At 28.4% G+C, this 14,946-nt stretch overlaps 1 protein-coding gene across 1 annotated transcript in view; it reads right to left on the bottom strand.

Moving 5' to 3' along the window:
* Positions 1 to 633: 633 nt before the first annotated feature.
* LOC119685799 (serine/threonine-protein kinase ULK1-like) overlaps positions 634 to 14,946 on the bottom strand; it is a 28,340-nt gene continuing 14,027 nt past the window's right edge. Inside the window, exons 2-3 of the mRNA XM_038100185.1 lie at positions 753 to 926; positions 634 to 657 (exon numbers count right to left, since the gene is read on the bottom strand). Of these exons, the coding sequence (XP_037956113.1) occupies positions 634 to 657; positions 753 to 926 (198 nt within the window). The remainder of the gene's footprint in view (positions 658 to 752; positions 927 to 14,946) is intronic.

Raw genomic sequence — 14,946 nt, 5'->3', positions numbered from 1 at the left:
TGATATGGACTCTGTTTGCGGTGGTACGACTAACGTTCTAGGGGAACGGTTACACTAAATTTATTCAACCTTTTTTTTATTTAAGACAAATTTAAAAAAAGATGGTAGAAAATTGAACTGTTTCCTGGCGTCAAAAAAATTTGCTCCGCTACTTTTTAATCAATATTATTTTCTTTAAAAATTCTATAAAACGTAAAGTTAAATTAAACAAATACTTTAAAAACTAGGAAAAAAAAATCATAATTACAAGTCCAAATAAAAAAATAATGTATATTTTCTATCAAAATTGTATAATAAAATGATTTGTCCTATCAGATCGGAATATTTTTTTGAAATACAAATATATATGTGTATCCTATGAAGTATGTTTCTGATAAAATATTTTAATATTTATAGTATGTTATATAGTAAAATTTTAAAGACAAGTATTTACTACAAGGAACTTATTACATTCTTCATGATTTCTACAATGATCTTGTATTTTTGAAATTCATTAAAATTTTTAAATTAAACGAAATATTAATATATACCTACAGCATTTATATTGTATTATATTATATTATATATATAATTTTTAATCTTTCGATTCATAGGAGATTAATATAGATTTTCTTTCACAGCAATCCACTAAATTTATTTATTAATGTTATATTCTTTCTATGTTGATAATAATAAAATATATATCATATATAATATATTAATAATATATCTAAAGCTCAAATATTTTTTTTACTAAAAGTTTTAATGCTTACCTCCATAACTAAATTTACACAGTCCTGCGACTCCTTACAATCCAACAACGCTACCACATTCTCGTGATGTAGCTCGGTCAATTCTTTTAAAATCTTTATTTCTTTACCGAGTAAGTTTTGTGTTTTAATTAGACCCTTTTTTGTGATACATTTTATGGCAACTGGGAAGTGTTTCTAAAATAAAAAGTTAGAAAATTAATATTTTATTAAGATCTTAATAAAAGTAGAAAACATATTGAATAGAATTAAATTAAATTAAAGTAATTATCATATTCATATATATTAAATTAATTCACATAATAAAGTCTATCAAAATATAGAATATTAATTAAGGTTAATTTTAACATTTTCGTACATACTATAGCTTATTTGAAATTTTATTTATGTACTATTATACCAATCCTGTAAATTCAAAGACTATAGATTAGAACGTATTAAGTACTTCCACAGCTAACCTAATATTTTTCTTTCACTACAGCATCAATAACATCAGGTTTTTGTTTTATCCTTCCACCATGAAAGAAAAGCATTTATGGAAAAGACTATCTATCTAACTATACTCTCTAATTTGATGTAGCAGTAACTCTACGTAGAAACAAGTTAGTACCAAGCGCAGAAAAACTTTAAGGATATAGTAAGCATATATGTTAGATTAAACTTAGTTAGAGTGACGGTCTTGTACCCCAAAGCCCAGTTGAGCACAAATAACGGCTCAAATAACGTTATGATACCATGGATAAAGAAGTTGCTATTACAACAAAATAAGAAAACCACCAAAATAGATATAAAGACCAAAGTTATTTGGCAATAGACAAGGTCTAATACAACAGACTCGACTTTCCCATTCAAATAAAAACCAGCTTAACAAGTCAATAAAGTTAACTATATCTCTAATTTTGAAGGCTGATAGCTGTCAGATCGATGAAAAAGGGACCCCAAAGATATTAAATCTTCTACTGATCAATGTGGGCACGAAGAGAAGATATAACCGTTTCTTGCTTTTTTGCAGAACCTCGCCTACGACAAAATCACTACGAGATAGACCAAGTCTCATTGCATAACCCCCTTTTACGCTTTTACCCTTTTACGCATTTAGCTATAGTTATCATAGTACTGAGTAGGTTCTACTTTAGTTGAAGCAACTGTCTAGAAGGTATCCTGTAAGTCCTGCAGTCTGTGACAAGAATGTTCATCTTAATTTTTTTTAGTTATTGCTAACTTTTTTTGTTTGATAGCCAACTTAGCCGTTGCGAGTGGAATATCTCTGTCCAGAAAGTGAATTTAAGAGTTTCTCGATGAAATTTCTAGACAGCCCTAAATTTACTGGAGAGGAGATGTCTCCGTGTCAAGATGCTCATATTAATTGGACACTAACAAACCCAGCCAACCCAACTGAGAAAAGTCTAAAATTCTCAGACTATTAAGAATGAAGTTACAACGCTTACTAGAGATTTGACATCAGTTTATGTATCCGAGAACGATATTTATATCGAGTATCTTGTTACTCAGGGCCCATTTCGTTGTTTAATAAATATCCAATACTTCAACTTAAAAGATGCTTATTATAAAACATTAATAGATATTGCTAAAATATTTTGCGGTTGCTTTTATTCACAAAAGTTACTCTGGTTTTCAGGTTAAAAAAAGTATCAAATGAATGGCATTAATATGAGCCGAATGTATATTTACACATTATCGCTATCTAAACTTTTATGTATAATGCTAATATTAGTTCTAATTTACAGAAAAAAAATATTTTCAATACGTAATATATTTTGGTTAAACAAGAAAGAAGATTATTAGTTAGCATCAGAAGAAATTTAAACCTTTAAATTCAAAAGCCACAAAAATATTAAAATCTGACAAATATAGCAGTTTTGTTTTACTTAATTGATTTTGTTTTAAATATACAAATGCTTATATCGAAAAATACTTTATTTTGATACTGGTAATGGATATATAGAGATAAAACACGCTCTTTTGACACGTGTTGCACGTGTTAAGATCACAATTCAGTAGACCTACCTGACAGTTGATGAAACTGTTTTTATTTTTTAAAAATTCAAAAGAGTATTTTATTTGCACTTTTCCACTAACTTTGAATTGTTAATGAAGCGATGTTGATCACAAAACCAGATACACATATGTAAGTGAAATAATTAAAAAATTAAATATTTATAAATACATATATAGTACCTGGGGGATATCAGTACATCATTTTGACTTAAGTATACTCTGCTTCGAAAATTATATTACAGATGTTTTATTAACAGATAAGAACACAAAATATGAATAAATATTAAAGAATAGCAAATAAAAAGCATTAGCCTTACCGAAGATTCAATCGATTTCGATTTTCTGAATAAATTTTATTTAAGACAAACTTTTATATTTTCAGTAGGCAAGTTAAATGCTATAATAAAATTAAATATAAATTTATTTTTGGCAGTTATTTTAAATAGTCATTATACGATGAAATTAGAAAACACTAGAATCGCAACATACATCAACAGAGGGACACCACACAAGAGAGTTCTTTCACTCATACTTTCTTAGAGCAGAACCAAGTTAACATAGTTGCATAAGATAATGATGTGGTAATACCAGTCACCTGTATATTGAATGAATCTCATCATGGAGGGCGAAATTAACGAATAAATCGCGAGTAGTGCTCTGATAGTAAACCCAGAGAAAATTGAGTTATTGTTATCTAGCTAAAGCAGTCTTGACGCGCGATATATCGAGATATCATACTCGATTAATAGCTTTCCAGTTAAGTTTATTAATTCTAAGCTTGATTGAAAAGCAAACGTTGAAGAATGTTTGGAAATGTAAAGAAAGTATGCGTAGCTTTTTATTTCTCTAAAATGATATTTAGGAGAAGTTGTTCTAAAATTTTTCTTCTAAACATGACTCGCTGATCTGGTACCCAACACTGTATAAACGAAAGAAAATAAATAAACTCGGATAGATACAGAGAATAACAATCTTAGGATCTACAAGGATTATGACAACATATCCTCAGCAGCTCTCATCGTTGTGGTGCACTTGATAGAATTACACATAAAAAGCAGTACTTCAATGTCGACACTTAAGACTGCATAAGAGTAAATGTTAGAAAGCCAAACCGAAGGAATATAATTTGATTCTAGCTACCGTGGTAGACAAAACGTGATAGATATGGACTACTTATGTCCCACAAATGAATTTCAAAAATCCTTTTATACAATCTTTATATCGCGAGATGAATAGGATAAGGAATTTAATACAGCCAATTGTGTTTACCATATCTTCACGTACAGATGGAAAGCAGAGTAGGTGCAAAATTCTTTGTAATTCAAAAGAATAGGTGTTTTTTACAATTTGAGCAGACCTTAATGCCGATTGGAAGATATGGGATAACGTTTTCAAATGAGATTCACTTTTAGTGCAATTTTCATTTTCGACTGACAAATCTCTAGCAAAATCTATAACAGTGAAGATTAATATATAACATTCTAGATATTTTGTCATAGTAGCAAGATCATCTTAAAATTAAATAGCTATTTTATATGACTTGACAAATAAAGTGTGATTTGATTCGATATATTTATGAAAAATATAAACACAACTACAAAAATGTTAGATTACTCTAAAAAAGACCCGATAGGGTAACAAAAGTTGAAAGATCTAAAATAAATCTAGATAGAATCCAAATTTCCCAATCGAAAACGCACTAAATAATGTGATAATAATAGATAGATAAAACCCACAACAAAGGATTAAAGGATTAAATCTTAAAAACATACTAAAAAACAACGACCAAACCGTAAATAGGAAAGGGAATAGTGACTACATCAGCACTAGCTACACTAGACGTTATCTTTATTGTATTGTTTATATATAGTATATTGTTTATTTTATTTATTTTTTAAAATTTATAACTAAATTTGTAAACAGATAAGTATTCCAATATACTCGTAACTTAGCCCCCTTACAAGCTTACAGAATCCGTTGTAATAATTTTCCGCCCTGAGGAAGAAGTTAAATAAACATCGAAGAAGTCGAAACATTGCCGAACATTATATAAATAATAACTATATAAAATATAAAACCAACTAAAAAGTTTTTTATTCTGATTCACAGAAGTCTTTAATAACACAAATAATATAAGAGAAGTTATTTATAAAGATCACTACAGATAAGTATTTAGCAATACTAGAAATAGCTGTGTGATCAGCCAAAAAATTCATTTAATTAAAAATAAAATTTTTGTTGTTGCAATTCATTACTATTTGAATTTTTGAAACTTTTATTGTAAACTCGAATATTTTTGAGACCGATCATTAAGCACTAACTTCAGTAAAAACATTATTTTGCAGATAATTCTTACCATATAAAATTGGTAAGTAATAATGTACAAATAGTTTATTAGAACATCGTACATCAACAGTTCATATTAAACAGTTGGCTTTAGTAGTAAAAATATTTTATTTTTGTGAAACAAATTCTTGTTTTAAACCACTGTGCAGCATTTTAATTATTATACATAATTTAAAATTTATATGAGAAGTTTATTTTATACTATATAGGTTTCATTATTGTTAGAAATGAAAACATTAAAAATAACATTTTCATAAATTTGTTATTTATATCACTCCAGCGAAGATACAAAATAAATGAATTTAGTACACGTATGAAGGTGCAGTATTTTGACCTGATTAAGTGTTAATTTGCTTTACACAAAATGCGTTGCAAATAGAGAATTAAGTTAACCTTTCTAAATGATAAAATAAATACAGACAGGTAAACAAATGAGTAGAGCCAGCGACGCTGATAATGCACCGATGAGATAAAGACATGTGTCTCAACTTTTTATTTCATATACTGTAATATTTGTAGACTATAAATATAGCAAATATATATACAATATATACCAAATATATATACAATATATACGATGTATGGTATAAACGGTTTTAAAACCGTATATATGTACTACAAAGTACTTTATGTGTATAAGTGCAAGTAATTGTGTAAATAAAAAAAAAAACAAATTATATATACAATTTAAATGAAATGAAAATTTAATTGATAAACAAAGTCAAAGTAACAAAATAAAAAACATTGAAGAAATTTACGTATTATTGTATTATACTCGCATTTAAGTTTGCTAAGCATATTCTAATATATAGTAGTTTTTTATACAAAATATAAATATATTATTTTTGTTATAAAGAGGTTTTTTGAACAATAGTGAACTACAACAACAAATTCGTTTTATATTATTTTAATTAATTCAATTTTTAGCTGATCATACAGCTGTTTCGAGTATTGTGAAATACCCATCATCAGTGGTCTTGGAAATAATTCTTGTATTTAATTATTCATAAATAATTTTTTGATAGTGCAAGTACCAGAAATTGAACTCGTGTCCTGCCAAATTCGAAGCTCAGAGTCAGCGCACCTTAACCAACCGACCCAAACCTGTATTGAATTTTTATGTTCACACAGAGTTTTGTTAATTGGCTGTGAAAGTTTTATTAACAAATTCACTTGTTGTGTTTATATTAGAACGAAATCCAGCTATAAAATAATTAAATTAATTAATCATATTTTTATTTTTATTTATTAAATTTTAATACTATTCTGTTGGTAGAGGCATTATTTGTTGCATGATTTATACATTCTTCTTATGTATAGAACCTAATCTAGGAACGTAATACTGAGAAAGTCATATTAATGTTACTCCATTTTTATTATAGTTAAAGAAATTCATTAATTTTTTTTAATATATAATAAAAATTGCAGAAAGAACAATCTTAACTAATTTTAAATTATTTGTTAGATCAATAACTCCCTGGCCTAGTTCAACTTATATTCTTCTGAATGACAGTTTTATTTTTCCTTTATTGATTATTTTCCAACGACCTTTTAATGACATGTAAAACTTTTTATATTTATAAAGTCATATGAATCAAATTTATACTAATGAGTTTTAATACAAATTGCGAGTGTCATTTTTCAAGACTTTAATGAATAAAAAAAAATACTAACTATAACACGAGTAAATGGATTTCAATTTTTTTTCTAATAGACGATGCTATCATAAACAGCTACACTTATTTAATATAAAAGGGGTGCAAGGTGTAATGACATTTAAACAAATGTCAACCTTAACCTGCACGTGGTGTACCCCGTTAACACATATAAGGCTCCGGCGACCAAGTATTTGACGGGATAACCATTTCATAAACCTCTTGCTACTCAGAGGAAATACTGATTAGCTAACAGAGGCGTTTTCGGGTAAGTTCGGGTGCCAAGAAAATCCAAACACTTTAAACAAGATAGCTGTCCTATCACCAAACTAGGATAGCTTGGGCCAATAACATATTTTATCTGAAATTACTAATTATTCAAGTATCTACTAATACTAACAATATTAATGGACAGACTTCATCGGTAACGGAAATTCGCAATAAAACAGTGACTCGATTTGGACAATGGAATGTACGCACTCTTTACCAAGCAGGTAAATTCAAACAATTTTCTGCCGAATGTGATTGCCTCAAATTGACGTATTAGGTATCAGTGAGATGCGATGGAATAGATGTATTGAAGTTACTAACAATAAAGGGGATCTAATCATCTTTTCTGGTATTCCCAACGAAAATGAGACACATGTTTAAGGCGTCTGTACCCTTAATATAAAAATGCTTTGAAAAATATGAAATAGTTTGATTGTAACAATATTAAGCATTTGTTATTAAAATGTTTACTTGGAAAATTAATAATTTTTTTTTTAAAAGAATAAAGTTTCATTTTCATTCAAAGATAAGAGCTTGTGTACTAATTTATACAATAAATTTTTAATTAAATTTTTTAATCAAAAATAGCTGTTTAGGTTTTCATTAAAGCAAAAATATATAAATTATTAAATGAGTAGTATTTTCGAAATACTGCAACCATAACAAGCATATATAGTAGAAATATATTGCATCAGTTGTAATTTATTAACATATTTATAATAATAAGTGCTTATCTGCTTTTTGATGCAATATTTCATGTTTGAAACTGGAATTTTCAACAAGTGCATTAGCATACGCTGCTGCGCTGACATTGCGCTGTAACATTTCCCTGGTCGATTTGCTGTAGTGAGCAACAACATGTGTGCAGATACACGTAACGAACCGTAGGAGAGTAGAGAAAATATGCACTGCACTGCGCTGCACTGCACTGCACTGCACTCAACTGCAGTACAATGCAATGCACTACAATGCAATGCACAACAGCGCATTTGTTCACAAATATCTATTGCATTATTTATTTATTTATTTATTTATTACAAGTGTTGCTATTAAATAACAGCAAAAGGTTATTTAATATTGTAAGATTTATGGCAGCACAGACAAAACAAAATGTTAGAACGTAAATGTTTATGGCACGTGGAGGTGCCTCTCAACAAAATCGATTTGCATTAAGATTATGTGGGATTATACACATTTATATATATGTACATTTTTTTAAGGAATTTGCATTAAATCGCTTACCCGGTTTAGTGGACACCCAACAAAGAATCGAAAATGTAACAAATTAGTCATGCATTGGACATTAGTAGATAAATGCTACTGACTATATATTTCAAGTAGAAGTAGACTGCAATTATTTTTTAACTCTCCATAAAATTTTTAAGAAACGTTTAGCAAATACTTTAAGTATATATAATAATTATAACTAAGCATTAATTTTGGGTATGGCTCTAAATGGTAGAAGATTAAAGATTAAGAGTAGACTTTCTTTTAACTTAAAATTTATTACAAATTTTTTCAATGTCTATAAAATGAATTTTACCACCATTCAAACCACCATTCCTCAAACAGTGAAAAGCGTGGTGTTTCACCACGGGCATTTGTTGTAATAAACGTATAAGAGGTCGGATATGCAGAATTAACATCTATTGGACGCATATCAAATATTATACAAAAATTAAATTGGTTTCTCGACCTGATGTTTTTAATAATGTTTTTTTATACCTTATATATCCAGCTACAAGTCACCTTTTTTTTTTAATTAACGTTTAATATTTTTTAATATATTATATATTTGGACTCACTTATAGAGTCATCATCAAGATCAAGATCTAAAATTAATAAACATTAATTAATATTAATAAAATCCAAATGTCCAAATAAATTGCACTGTGCAATATGGACAACAGAACCAAAAACATGACGTAGGGATATAGATGTTATTAATAAATGTTTATTAATTTTAGATATTGATCCTGATGATGCTCACAAGGACAGTCGAAATATATAATATATTAAAAATATTAAACAAACGTTTAATTTAGAAAAAAAATGTGACCTGTAACCAGATATTCTAAAAAAGGATTAATCAATGGAATTACAGTAGATATACGAAATTTTTAAGTAGCTTCTCAATAGTCTTCTTAAAGTTTAAGCAATTTTAAGAATGTAGAAAGCCTGTACAAATAGATCAAAACACTGAAAAGATTTAAGGTAAAAATCATATTTGCACATATTAGTAGCTAAACATAAATTCATAAACAATTAAACATAAAATATTCAGTATAATCCATGGGCTTTGTACATTTGGAGCCCAAATCGCTCTATCCATTTAATTTATCAAACTAAACTAAGGTAGAGTATAAAATCTCTACCTTTGTCTATGTATAAAACCTTTTTTTAAATAATATAAATTTGCAAGTATTATGTTATGGTATATTGTTTCTAAATATAAGTAATATTTCTATTAGAAACTAACGATTTCTTGTTATATTGGTTACTAAATACATCTGAATGAATTTTCGAGTCCTAATTCGACTGCTTATATTTTTGAGCAAATATTGATAAAAATCTTATATTTCTAAAAAATAATTTTCTAATAAAAAAGCTTATTATTCGATATTTGAGATTCAGTTATCGATAAGCATTAATATTAATTAATGGTAGTGAGAATGAATATTTGATATTTCAAAGACTATAACATTATTAACATACATTGAATCATCAATAACAGTACTCAGTTATTGGAAATCATGATTTATTGTAGTTGAGTACGAAAATAAGTCTGTAATGATTGTATAACATCTAAGCATATTATAGGTTATTAGCTTTCATCACTAATATGCTACAAAGCCGTTTTTTAAAGACTATTACTATATGTTTTATAAACTTTCGAAGACAATAAAAAAATCAAGAGAGACCAACAAAAAAAAATGGCCGGACAGCTAGGTGTCCACCTCAATAGAGAAGTAAAATTATTATGTTATTATATCTATATATTGTACTATATTATTCTGATAACAGCTGTATTTTAGATTCTAAATTATTTTTTTTATCTCACACTTGTGTAAAGATTATCTACATTATCTTCAAATATGTTGTCTTGAAAGACGAAATAACCGTTAAAATGTGGTCAATTCCGTGTTCCGAAACTTCTATAAATAAAGGTATACCAAAGGCTTATTTCATGAACTATTTACTAAATAAAAATATTCAACAAATATAAATAGTTAGTGCAATCAAAAGAGAACTAACAAGGAAATAAAATGATCTATAATAACCGTAATGAAAACTTAGTATTTTATAGAATATTATATATATAATTATTAATGTTCTTTTAAAAAAGAGTTCTCAAACTGTTTTGTTATTGCAGTGGAGGATTCCCTGAGCGGCCAGTGAGGGTAGCAACAATTCTGTCTGGTTGAGAGAACTATATGAAGAATTAAAACGGTCCGAGAGCATCCGTTTAATTGAGATTTCACTTTTATATATTATATTCAAATGTCTATTATTTTGACATTAAGTATTCTACACTGTCGTTTTTATTTTTAATGCTAACGCTAACTTAAATATTTTTTATTTTTGTAATAATCTAAGAAAATACATATTTATAATTTTAGAATTTAAAATTTATGAAATGTAAAAGTTCCAAATACACATGTGTCTTATATATAAAATAGACAAGTGCTAAAGATTTCATTGCATCTTTTTTTATTTATTTTCAATATAATCTGTGCTATTTTTGTCACAGTGATTGTGATACATAAGTATTTCCCAACTAGCGGTTACACATGTCTGTGAAATTTTATAAGAATGAAAATCGTAAGACAATACTCTGGATGATATTTGCTTTGAATGCAGTGAGCATTCATTTGCAGGGAGAAAGTATACGACTGTGGCTGATACTGTCGAAGCGACGAATTTAAGAATCTATAAATGTGTATTTTATTTTTAGTTTTACTATATATATATATATTTCGAAAAAAAAACTTCTTTGTTCACGAAGTGTTTACATTACATTACACAGATGCACATGCTTGTACCACGTGTAAAAGCTCAAATTCTCAGATAAATGAATGAAATATTTTCATTTGTGCATTTATAAGATTTGTGGTACGAGTATTTGCATGTAATTTATAAATGTTTTTAGCAGTTTAAAAAATACGTTCTTTATGATTTAATACATGGGAATAACGTTTGGGTTAAGCCTTTGTTATTAATGAAATTAATCAAATAAATTTAAATGATTAAAGAAAATAAATACCAATAACAAATATGTGAATATATAATTGTAGAAATATAAATTCATATATAGTATATCTGTAGCTATAATTTTTTTAACATATTTTTTACCAATGTATGCATTTGAATATAAGTAGTTATTATTGAGTAAACTACATTGAAATAAAAAAGTTTTAAACATCATTTACTAAATTAATTAAGTCGTACATTGAATTCAATTACCAAGTGAACACTTTAACCCATCAATTAAATTAACTAATGCAAACAGTCAGTGTTCAACAGCAGTAAAAGTTCGAAAACATACAAGAGTACCACAACTAATAGCACCAAAAACATCAAAAATATAAACAAAAAATAATTTTCTTTGCAATTTTTGGAGAAAACATATATAAAAACATTTTCAATGTTAAAGAATTGTGTAATTAGATTGTATATATTTTAAGATGAATTCAAAATGTATTGAGTATCAAAAAGATACTACAGCGAAAACTTTCCTAAACGAACACTCATCGTCAACCAACTTTTGTTATTTTAAGACGGATGTTGGACCAAATAGGTTAGGTTTTTCCAAACAATATTTAAAATATTGTAATAAAAATTTTTTATTTAAATAATATTTTTATATAAACTATGTTTTTAGAAAAACTCCTTAACAGAAATTCTGTCTCCTTAACAGAGAAATTCGTTAGAAGAGATTTTATGCTACAGTAGCCATTTAATTTAACGAGATGTTTTCTGCCCAGCCTGTCAAATCAAAAAATTTGTTTAATTGAAATATTCATTAAGCTGACGAGTTTATTATATCGAATAATTACGTTAAACCAAAAAATTTTGCTTGTAAAATTTTGCTTCGAAAATAATTATTTTTTGAAAACTTAAATTTGTTCATATCTTGATTCTTTCCGTATTGATTTTTTATATGATTCCACTTGTCAGTCTTACATTATCATAATTACAATGTATGTTAATGCATATTATTTTCTTCAGTCCATTATATAGAAATCTTAAATGATCTACATTATTGTTGTGGGTTGTTATTTCAGCAAGTTACTTACTTAACATAATAACTACATTATTGGGTTTCGGATTGACGTATCACCTCTACCCAGGCGCACCTGCTTTCATCATCATCATCATCAGCGTTACAGCTCGGGGTGAGCTTTAGCTGCATCAACCAGCTTTCTCCATTCTGCTTTGCATGATGTTTTAGATCTCCAGCTTTGTATACCCATTTTCCTGATGTCTTCAGTCACGTTGTCGAGGCATCTTATACGTGGTCTACCTCTGCTGCGGTCATTATATGGCGTGAAATGGAGTATTCGCTTTTGTGGTCTATCGTCCGGCATTCTCATGACGTGTCCTAACCATCTCAAGCGTTGCGACTTTGCGAACTTCACCACATCTTCACCATCACAAAGTTGTAGTAGTTCAGCATTCGTACGCCGACGAAATTCTTCTTGATTCAGGCGGATGGGACCATAAATCTTTCTCAGCACCTTTCTTTCGAATGTTCTAATTTGGTTTTCATCTGCTGTCGTTAGAGTCCACGTTTCGGCCCCATAGCATAATACCGGGGGACGATTGCTTTGTAAGCGTGTAGTTTGGCACTTCTGGTCACGATTTTAGATTTGAAGATTTTCGCGTGTCCGTAATAACTTCTGTTTGCTGCTACAATTCTGTCTTGTATACCAACACTGATTTCATTGTTTTTATTAATAAGGACACCCAAGTATTTGGCGCTTTCAACTTCTTCAAACGTAAACTCACTAACTTGAAAGGGCTCTAAAATTCGGCTGTGCATGTTTCTTCCAACCCTCATATATTTTGTTTTGTTCTCATTAATGTTTAGCCCAACGATCTTAGCTCTGAGTTGTAAGTCGATGAACTTTTCTTTCATATAGTGAAGTGATCTGCTTAAGATGGCTATGTCATCTGCGTAGGCAATGGTCAGTGATGTTTTGTTGAATATTTTCCCTGTTGCCACCAGTGACTTAATAGCATCGTGAAGGACTAGGTTGAAAATAGTAGTTGAAAGCGAGTCACCTTGCTTCACTCCACTTTTAATTTCAAAGGCATCTGTTAGACTGTCTTGCACTATCACTTTTCCAGTCGTATTGCACAGTGTAATCATTATTAGTTTTATGAGCTTCTGATTGATCCCGAGTGATTGTAGAGCTTCCTGTATCATTTTTCTATCGATGCTGTCAAATGCTTGTTTGAAGTCGATGAAAAGGATATGCACTACTGCATTGAACTCATAACTCATTTCCAAGTTCTGTTTAGCAGGAATATTTGATCGGTCGTTGAACGATTCGGTCTGAAGCCCCCTTGGTATTCACGCACAGCTTTTCTTGATTATTAGTATATATTTTCTACAATACTTGTTAAGTCTGATAAGCCCGCTAATACTATTTTTTCCTAATTTATGTCAGTTTTTTCGTGATCTTCTCCTTCAAACGTAGCAATAATTGTATGTAGTATTCGGTATTTATAGTTTTTCCTTTTTTGAAGTAATTAATGAATATTATACCATGCGCATTCCACAATATAGATGATATAACATAACCAGCGGTTGAAAGCCTTTCGTCGCTGTGAGCGGCTTCTACCAGCTTCACTCAGCTAACTGTCGCTTTGACCCCGAAGTAAGATAGTGCCATTATATTGAAATGCTTTCTATGTATCAATCGCAAGGTTTTTCAGCCGATGTAATATGTAACGAATAATGCATTCGTTATATACAGTAGAACAGTCGATGACAGAGTTTCATAGTTCTTTGAGTGCTCGTTATATTGATGGACTACTGTGTTTAGAAAATATAACTTTATGTGCTTAATTTATACAGTAAATTATCAGTATATTTTGCCATAATATTTTATTTACACTGTATAATTCAAATAAATCTATTTATAATTTTTTATTATTACCAATTTATTTGTCACCATAAAAAAAAACAAAATCCCAATTATATCAGTACTTAAGTTTTTAAATTTTATTTATTTGAAAATTAATAACATTAATAACATTGCTATTTGTTTATTTCAAGTATTTCGTAGTTTTTATTTTTAGCTCAATTCATAATAAACATTTTATTTAAAAATTGTATAGGTAATTAAAATATATACTACAAGGTTTTATATTTTAATAGTATTGCACTACATGGTATAAAAATTTTGTGTATATAAAAATATTTATAATATAATATATATTATGCATACGGTTTGAGATGATATATAATGTATATATCAATACGCGTATATATTCACTTGAAATATTTGCAAATTCATTGAAAAATATTTCCAAGACGGAATTACTTAAATGAAAAGTGCATGAAAATTAAAAATTTCATTGCATTTATTTGGAGGCAGAGGCGCTTATAGGTCAGACAGACATTACGTTCACTAGGCCACTTATAATTGTTATCAGGTTTTAGATTTTTTTAATTATGAGTATGAGTATAAATGTGTTAATATGTTGATAAGAATTATCAATTAACAATTAACATTCATTATATTTTTAAAAATTACAAAAAATTTCTTAATCATTTTTGTAAAAACATTGGATTTCTTCAAAACACATGTAGGTATATCAACGTTTTGATTGTTTTTTATTTATTATTTTTCTTATTTTTCGACTCATATCTCAGTGTGTTTGTGATGCGTCTCGCA

The sequence above is a fragment of the Teleopsis dalmanni genome, chromosome 1 (assembly GCF_002237135.1).
Source record: "Teleopsis dalmanni isolate 2A chromosome 1, ASM223713v2, whole genome shotgun sequence".
In the NCBI taxonomy this organism is placed as follows: domain Eukaryota; kingdom Metazoa; phylum Arthropoda; class Insecta; order Diptera; family Diopsidae; genus Teleopsis; species Teleopsis dalmanni.
The sequence above is the reverse complement of the archived record's forward strand: the minus strand, read 5'-3'. Positions and strand labels throughout refer to the sequence as shown.